The sequence below is a fragment of the Condylura cristata genome, unplaced genomic scaffold (assembly GCF_000260355.1).
Source record: "Condylura cristata isolate star-nosed mole 26May11 unplaced genomic scaffold, ConCri1.0 scaffold00013, whole genome shotgun sequence".
Lineage (NCBI taxonomy): Eukaryota > Metazoa > Chordata > Mammalia > Eulipotyphla > Talpidae > Condylura > Condylura cristata.
In genome coordinates this window covers 1,088,377-1,097,126 of record NW_004567114.1, presented here as the reverse complement: position 1 = coordinate 1,097,126, position 8,750 = coordinate 1,088,377, and the positions used below count along the sequence as shown (strand labels likewise).

At 59.6% G+C, this 8,750-nt stretch overlaps 1 protein-coding gene across 1 annotated transcript in view; it reads left to right on the top strand.

The window, feature by feature from the left end:
* Window positions 1–8,750, top strand: part of RCOR1 (REST corepressor 1) — a 22,089-nt gene that overhangs the window by 1,912 nt on the left and 11,427 nt on the right. Inside the window, exons 3-5 of the mRNA XM_004682000.2 lie at window positions 6,239–6,291; window positions 7,350–7,511; window positions 7,983–8,101. Of these exons, the coding sequence (XP_004682057.1) occupies window positions 6,239–6,291; window positions 7,350–7,511; window positions 7,983–8,101 (334 nt within the window). The remainder of the gene's footprint in view (window positions 1–6,238; window positions 6,292–7,349; window positions 7,512–7,982; window positions 8,102–8,750) is intronic.

Genomic DNA, 8,750 nt, shown 5'->3' with positions numbered 1-8,750 from the left:
GCTCCCCGGAGGGGCCCCCACGGGTCCTGCTGGGCCTTTGCCCTCGTGTTGCCTGTGGGCTCTTCGCAGCCGGCCTTGGCTTTGGCCTTACAGGGACCTCGGAGAGAAGAGTAGAATATGACAAATGAACGCATTTTCAATAACGGTGGCGCTAAGCGAGTTGCAGTTGTGATGCAGGCCCTGCTGGGGCTGGCGAAGCCGGAGGGACGAGCAGCGTGGACGTTGTTGGAAGCTGGACGCACGCGCCGTTAGCCCATCACCCGGTGGCTGTGGGATACTTGGGGTGCTCTCTCCGTCCTGTTGTGTGCGCGGCTATTTGCGGACCTTGTCTCTGCGGGGTGGGGCAGCCACCCTCTGGGACACCTGGCACACGCTGGCGTCCTGTCGCGGGCTGTAGTGGACGACGGAGTCCCAGCTTTGTTCTCTTTTTTATGGTTATTTTAAAGTTTCCTGTCACGGTTTGTTGTGTTTTAGTAATTTCTCCAGCTATGTCCCGGGGAACCGAGCTGCGAGCTGGCAGGAATTTGCTGACGCCTCAGGTGCGGCTCCGGCTCCCCGACACCCTCCCCGGCGGTGGCCTCGCCTGCCCCTGCCAGAGCTGCGGCCTGTCGGGCGCCTGGAGCGGGCAGGGCCTGCCGCTGCCAGTGCCCTGCCCTCCTCCGCGCCCTCCTGCGCCGGGGGCTCTGCTCGGTGCCTTCCCTTTGAAAGCCCGTGCACGCCTGCAGCATTGCTTCTGGCCTTCTGAGGGGACGAGCTGGGAAATGGGGGTTTTCGGCACAGACATGGAGCGTTAGAGTGCCATAGACCCCGACCCTTCCTAGCAGCCTCTTCCTCAGCCAGCTGAGTGTCTGCAGCTCTGCAAGCAAGTTACTGCAAACGCAGGAGTTTTATTTTGAGGTTGGAAAAATAAACACTGTTCTAGAAATTTCAGGCACTGCAGTGTGGCTGACCAGACCTGTGGCCACACTCGCTCTCTGTGGCCCGTCGGCACCCTCAGAATCTCACCTCCTCTTGGTGCCATGTCGCCCCTTTCCCTTGCGGGTGACCATGAAGATGAACGTGTTCATTTCTAATTCATATGAGTTTTAACCACGAAATAACTGTTCCGTAATTTGCCCTGAAATAGTGTACCTGGGAACTCTGTTCTTTCTCAGCAGTCACCTAATTTTTTTTTTTAAGATTTATTTATTGATGCATACAGAGCTGAGGTACAGGCCAGAGCTGCAGGGGCGGTGAGAGGCTTCACCAGAGACAGAGGTTGGCTGATGGAGCACACTGCTGAGGGGAGCAGCGGCAGGTCAGGAGAGGTCTGCTGCATCGTGTGGGTCACCTCCCGCCGGGGCGGGAATCGAACTCATGCTGAAGTGGCTTTAGCTTCTTAGTGCTGTGCTTTAACCCGCTGCACCACCAGGGAGGGCCGCTCTTTCTTGTCTTTAACAGACTTATTTTTAGAGCCGTTTGAGTTCCGGGCAGTAATAGCTGAGAGCCGTTTCTCATGCCCCCGCGTCCCCACACGTCCCCGCCGCCCTGGCACGGCGCCTCCCGCCATCCACACTGCCCGGTCTGGCGTGGTGTGCGCTGAGCCTCCACCTGCCGGCCATCGCGCCACGCGGTGGTGACCAGGCCGGACCCCGTGCGCTGCCTATTCCCTCGGCCCCGCCCCAGAGCCACTGCTGGGCATAGGACTTGCGCACCTCTGCTGCCTGTTGCTCCCGCCGTTTTGTTCTTTGGTAATGGATGTCAAATCTTATTTTTTGTTTGATTTTCTAGTTATAAAATTTACAGCTGCTGGAAGGAGCAAGGTGCTGGGGCGCCCGCCGGGGTGGCCGCCGGCAGCGCTGCGCTCCTGGCCCCGCCCCCTCGCTGGTGGGCCGCCAGCGGCCGGCCATGTGAAGCCAGGGGGCTGCACGGAGGCTGACCTGGGGGCAAGGAGGTTTCAGGGATTTTTGCCTAAAAGCAGCATGGTTTCCATTAGAAAGTTCGCAGCAGCCTGTGGTTTAGAGGGGCTCAGATCCCGGCGCGCAGCTGACGCCCGGAGGGGCGGGAGGCCGGTCTGAACGTGCGGGGTGGGTCGGCCGCCCTCGCGGCCCAGCCTCTGGCCTCCGCGGCGCTGAGGAGCCCGCGGACGCGCACGGATGCCGCCCGTCCCGCGCCAGCCCGCCTCCCACCCGGGCCTTCTCCCACCCCGTCCAGGCTGCCCTCTGGGGACTCCCTCCTCAGGCAGCCTCGCGTAGGTAGACACACCCAAGGGTTGGAATCTGGAGAGAAACCTTGAAGGTAGCGAGACAAGGTGGATGTATAGCACAAGGAACTTAAAAGTTTTATTTTTTAAAAGATTTATTTGTGCCCATAAGAGCTGGGGTGTAGGCTAGAGTGGTGGGGTGAGGGTTCAGCAGAGACAGAGTGGGGAGCAGAATAAGCAGATGGAAAGAAATACACTGCGGAGGGGAGCGGCGGACGGGTCGGGCGTGGTCTGCTGCGCCCTGTGGGTCACCCCTCGTGCTGCGGGGGCTTCAGAGAGCTCCATAGTGCTGCGCTTTCACCCGTTGTGTGGTCAGGGAGAGCCCGAGGTGGTTTTTTTTTTTTTTTTAGACTAAGCTTTGAAATGTGCATAGAGCTAGGCCAGAGCTTATTCCCACTCTGGCTTGCTTTACTGTTTTAAGAAAAATAAAGGGGAGCAAGGCCGCGGTGGCCCTGTGTGACTCCACGGAACCGCGGCCCGGAGGCTTCCTGGCCTGGGGCTTGACAGCGGCGCTGTCGGGAAAGGGAATAGAACAGCGTGGGCCAGCCTTGACACCTGACTCCGAGGCCGGTCGAAGGTGGACTCGGGCCAGAGGGAGGCTCGAGTGGCGCCCACCTGCGGGGCCGGGGCAGGGCCGGGTGCGGCTCCCTCACGCCTGCGCTGTCTCGTGGGCTCGCTGTGCTACGAGCTTTTGCAGCTGTTTCAGAGGCGGGTTGCATTGTGCTTCTATTTCATGAAAACAGGAAAAGCTGCAACCCTGGCTGAAGCGTGGGCTTCCGACACATGGTCTCGCTGTAAGCGGGAAGACTGCTCTATGCGAGAAGCCGTGCGCATGGAGCCCACGAGGCTTGCAGAATCTGAGTTTGTCCAGAGGCAAAGTCAGATTAGGGATTTTAAATTGTTTCGCTTTCTCGGAATGAGAACCTTCCTTAGACACCACAGGCGCCGCTGTAGCGTACAGGCACGGGGCTCCATCACCGTCTTTTGGGTTGACTTGTGTGGGGGACCTTGAGGGTAGGCAGCGGGTGCCCTGTGGGTGCCCTGCGGGTGCCTGGAGAGCAGTGCAGTAGCCTGCACGTGTGCCCCCCCAGGAGGGAGCACCCCACCCACAGGGGGCACCAGGCCTGCTCAGTCTGACCCGCCCTGCCACCAGAGCCGCTTCTGCTCCCTCTGTGGGGAATGCTCTTCCCGAGTGGCCACCCGGGTCCCGCTCTCCGGCTGGCCACCCAGGGGCCATGGGCCTGCTGCGGTGGGGAGTGGCTGCTGCCCCCTTGGTGTTCGCTGCTTGTTCAGCGCACACGATACGAAACGCCTCCAGCTGGAGCCCAAGTGACTGCGGGATCAGGTGTCCACTGCATCAGGTGTTATCTCCCACAAGGCAGGGGGGTCTCCCAGGCTGCTCAGCCTGCAAGTCCCTGGTGCAGGCCAGACTGTGGCAGTCGCCCGTAGCGCCCCGCCCCAACCCCCCCATGTAGGCTGGCGCACACGTGAGTAGGAGCATCTCTGCAGCACCCGCATGCCTGGGCAGGTGGCTTGATGTTAAAGAGGAGGTGCCAGGCAGCACCCCAGCTGGCCCTCCCTGCTCCTGGTCAGCACAAAGGGCCGTCTTTGGGTTGGAAGGTCCTGTGGGCCCGCTCTGCTGGCAGCCGGGCAGTGGTCTCGACCATCGGGCGCAGGCGGAGCCCCATGTCTGCACCTGACCGAGCTTTTGTGGCGTTTCTCGGGGTGCCGGGCACGGAAGGTGCAGCCCTGTGAAGTGGGGCTCGGAGCGGCCCTCCAAGTAGCCTCAGCAGAGGTGTTTCCCTGGGCGGCCGGCGTGGCAGCCTGTAATGCGATGCAGTGGCGCCCGCGCCCGCCAGGGGGCACCGTGGCGCTGCCAAAGTGGCTGCGGCCAGGCCAGGAGCACGCCACCCTGACAGACTGCAGCAGTCTGGCCGCCCGCCTCTCTGCGGGAGCATGGGGTCACTCGGTGTGGGCTCCGCATCCAGGAGGGGGAGTCGGCCTGCCCTCTTCCTCGGGTCCCCGCATTGCCACCTGAACGTGGGACAGGGCAGGAGCCCCCGGGCAGCCTCTGGCCCCGCCTGGCCCTGCCCTTGGTCTGCACCTGCTGGGAGTGCTTCAGCTGGTTTCTGCCTGCCCCGCCTGGCTGGCCACTTTCCTGAGCCTCAGGTGCTCCATTCAGGGTGGGGGTGAAATGGAACTGCTGGAGACGAGTAAGAGACCATCCCTGTGCAGCGCCACAGCAGCGGCACGGTAATGCTCAGATGGCGCAGTTGGCACCACCTGAGGGGACTGGCCTGGCTGCGTGCCCTGGGGGGCCAGGAGGGCTGGCGCCATCCTCTGGGTACACGAAGGACAGGGTCAGCAGAGGTGCCAGGCTTTCAGGGCTTGGCCTGCTTCCTCAGGAGTCTGTGCACACATCTGTAAGGCCACATACCCCGGCGCGCGCCCTGCAGCTCTCTGGGGCGAGGGTGGCACGGTGTGGCCCTGTGCTGGGAGCCCCCGCAGGGCCCCGCTGCCCCTCCCCCTTTGTCTGGGAAGGAGCCCCGGCCACGCCTGTGCTTCAGCCCCGCCCTGCTCCGCTGCCATTGCTCAGCCCTGGCCTCCCTCCCACAGCAGCCCCCCTTACTACTTTTTTTTTTTAAACAACAGCCTTTTTTTTTTTTTTTTAAGATTTATTCATACAGAACTGGGGTACAGGCCAGAGGCTCAGGGGCGGTGAGAGGCTTCACCAGAGACAGAGCGGGGAGCAGAACAGACAGATGAATGAAGCACACTGCTGAGGGGAGCAGCGGGTGGGTCAGGAGAGGTCTGCCACACCATGTGGATCTCCTCCGGGGCAGGCGGGAATCGAACTCATGCGGAAGCGGCTTTAGATTCTCAGTGCTGTGCTTTAACCCGCTGCGCCACCAGGGAGGGCCACCACCCTGTGGTGAAGGACTAAGAAAGGGGCGAGGCTTGGGATAACTTCCTCCCTGTTTTAAAATGATCACTTAACACTTTTGTGGCAAACTCGGGCCTTCTGGAAGTGTGCTGCTTCTCAGGAACTTGAGTTCCACCTTGCCCGGGTGAGTGGCTAGTCAGTCTGAGAGGGCCTGATGCCGGGGTGTACCTGCGGGCGGGCTGGCAGGCGAGGAGGTGCTGCCTTTTGTCAGCTTGGACCCCAGGATAGGACTGTGGCCCACCAGGTCGATTCCAGAGTGGCCGTCCTCCCCCTGGGCATCTCCCCACAGCCAGGACTCTGGGGCGGCTGGAGGCGCTGTGCCTGGAAGCCTTCACCCGGGCCAGCGTTCCTGCCTGCACCTGGCCGGGAGCCGCTCTGGGACGACTCAGGCAGGCCGGACCCTGCGCCGTTCTGTGCGACCTGGACTGCTTGCTTGTCCTGTGCGCACTCGCGTCTCTGATGAGTGGAGAAAGGCCATCAGTGCAGACGAGAGCAGAGCGCTTGTTTTTCAGGTCGGCCTGGGAGAAAAGGCTGGAAATGCAGGCAGCACATGGACCCTGGCCCGGCCAGCAGGCCTCCGGCACTCTCAGCGCTGGTGAGGCGCTGCTGGCCGCAGTAGGCGTCGGCTGGAGGCTTGGCCAGAGCTGGGTCGTCTCATGGCTTAGCTTCTCCTTGACATAAACCCATGATGCTTGTTCATCACTCTCAAATGAGACCGAAATTGAACCCTAATATAATGTTTCTTTTGTCTCTAAGCCATTATATTTCAAAGTACCAAGGTGATGCTGTTTGTGATGGCAAATTTAAGTAGATCTGAGTTTTGGGTTTTTTCTAAACAAAGAATCATGCTCTCACCACCCGGAGGTCAGTAGTGTTAGCGATCGAGTGCCTTCCCGGCGCCTCCCCTGGGGTTCAGGTGTGTAAGATCCACAGTGGGGTCCTGAGACTCCAGGGACTGTTACCACCCTGTCTCCTCTTACTGGGGGGCAGCGGTGCGCAGGGGGAGGTGTGGGCAGCCAGCGCCCCCTCAGCCGCGTCCTCTTGCCTTTCAGTGGACGAGTACATCGCCATTGCCAAGGAGAAGCACGGGTACAACATGGAGCAGGTGAGGCCGCCTGCGCGGGCGTGGCGGGGTGGGGGTGCCCTGCGGCGCTGGGCCTCTGGCGCCTCTGACACTTGCCGCAGTTTCAGCGTTGTTTGGAGTCTGTTAGTGAGAGACCTACAAGAGTATTTTTCCTGAGAAAGTGTGGCATCTGATTGCAGCCCTGGTTCCGGGCTTTCACAGTGAGTGGCCGAGCTGGGGCAGTGAGCACGGTCTCAAGCCCCTCGCCCGCCAGTGCCCGGGCGCCCCAGGGCAGAGGGTGTGCCCCTGAGCCAGCTCCTGCTCCTAATTATCTTATCTGGTAGCATTGTTAGAAATTACCCTAGGTAATCTTTCTTGCTTCTTTTTTTAAAGGTTTATTTTTACTTATGCATGTGAGAACTGGGGTGCAGGCCAGAGCTGCAAAGGGGGGGGTGGGAGGACTCCCCAGAGACAGTAGGGAGCAGAACAGGCAGGTCCACAGAAACCCACTGCCGAGGGGGACAGCGGGGACAGGAAGGGTCTGCTGTGCCCTGTGGTCACTGCCTAGTGAGGTGACACTCGGCTGCAGGCTGTGACAGCTGATAGCATGCGGCTCACCCCGCCCCCCAGGGGGCCCCCCTGGCTGCTTTTCCCAGACTTGCCCACAGACTTCACAAGGTTGCTCAGCTGTATCCTCCCATTTGGTCTCTTTGGCATATGTAAATATTGTTGGGTGATCGCTAAATATATTTGTGTGAATTTGTAAGGGCTTTGCTTTTCAAAAGTTGGAACATTTTCATGCTCATATTACAGGTGTTTTCTCAGGAAAATGTCCCTGAATTCTCTCTCTGAGATAAAAAAAAAAATCTTTATTTTTGGATTTTCGAGCAAAAGAAAAATAAAGCAGTTATGAGCAGATTCCTGAGCCCCCTTCCCTACCCCCTTGCCAGCGCCTGTCCCGTGGCCCCGGGTGGGAGCCAGGCCAGGCTGGCGGCCCCTCGCTCTTCTGGTGTAAGCGGGCGCGCCTCCTGCAGCCACATTTCTTTGTTAATGTTCATTCGTGTCTTTAATCTAAAATGTCACCGATACTGTTTTTCTAGGCTCTTGGAATGCTATTTTGGCATAAGCATAATATTGAGAAATCATTGGCTGATTTGCCCAACTTTACCCCCTTCCCAGATGAGTGGACTGTGGAGGATAAAGTCTTGTTTGAACAAGCCTTTAGTTTTCACGGGAAAACTTTTCATAGAATCCAACAAATGGTGAGTAGACGAGCCCCCGCCCGAGGGCGAGGTCGCCGCCTCGTGTGCAGGCCCCTCTTGCTAGAGCCCCCCGGAAACAGCTGGCCCTGCCACCGCGGCGGGACGGCACCTAAGTGAGCCTTCCCCTCTCTGCCGGGACACCCAAAGATGAGTCCTTAGCAAGGGTTTTAGGGATGATCTGAGCTGTTTCTGGAGAAGACCTTGCCCACCTTCACCTTCTGGAAAGCTCCTTGGTGGGCCCCGGCCATGAATGCCAGTAGACGGCTACGTCAGGCTCAGAGTACATTTAAAAACAGAACCCCAAAGTCACGCTAGAGCTTTGGGAGTGTGAAATTTGCCCCCTTCGCTGGACTGTATCGTCTTTTGAGCTAAGTGTACAGTCGAACGCCAGGCAGGCGGGCCGGGTCGGGGCGAGGCTCTGGGTCCGTCAAGGTCAGCTTTGGGCCTGAGCCGACTGTGTCCATCGTTCAGCTTCCTGATAAGTCGATCGCCAGCCTCGTGAAGTTTTACTACTCTTGGAAGAAGACAAGGACCAAGACCAGCGTGATGGATCGCCACGCCCGGAAGCAGAAGCGGGAGCGTGAGGAGAGGTCAGTGCAGGCGGCGCTTCACTGGCCCTCCCCAGCCACTGGGGCTCTGAAGGCCTGGGAGCCCACGCAGGAAAGGTGGGGTGGCTGCATTTCCCTCGCCCCCTCCCGGAGCCCAGCTCGCACACCCCGGCTGCAGGCGCGTGGGCTGTCAGCATGGGCTGCACGCTGGGGCGCAGTGGTCCTCCGTGTGCGGGGGCCCCGCCCCGCGTCGTGCAAAGGACGCCTGGCACTGCCTGGGCTGAGGCGGGCTTGGTCTGCTTTCATGTTTGGTTTGTGAAAGGTACAACAGTCTGGATTTCCTCCCCATTTTCATCACCTGCTTTGTGAATTTAGGGGGTGCATCTTGTGATTCCTCAGTTAAGAGTTTCGCAGACCGTGCAGGCTGCGTCTTGGCCGCAGCCTGTCTGAAAGGCGGCCCCGGGTGGGCTGGGCTGGGCTGGGGGGCGGAGCGGCTGTGGCCTCCACCAGGGCCCAGCTTGGACCCTCCCAGGCAAGGCAGTGGCCACTCTCCTCCCCAAGCCTTCACTCTCCTCCCCAAGCCTTCATTTCCTCTGTCCAGAAAGCCGGACATAAATGTTATGACCTTTTTTTTAGGTTTGTGGAAACATCAGTGGTTTTTAAAACCTGTTTATCACTTTTTTTTTTTTTT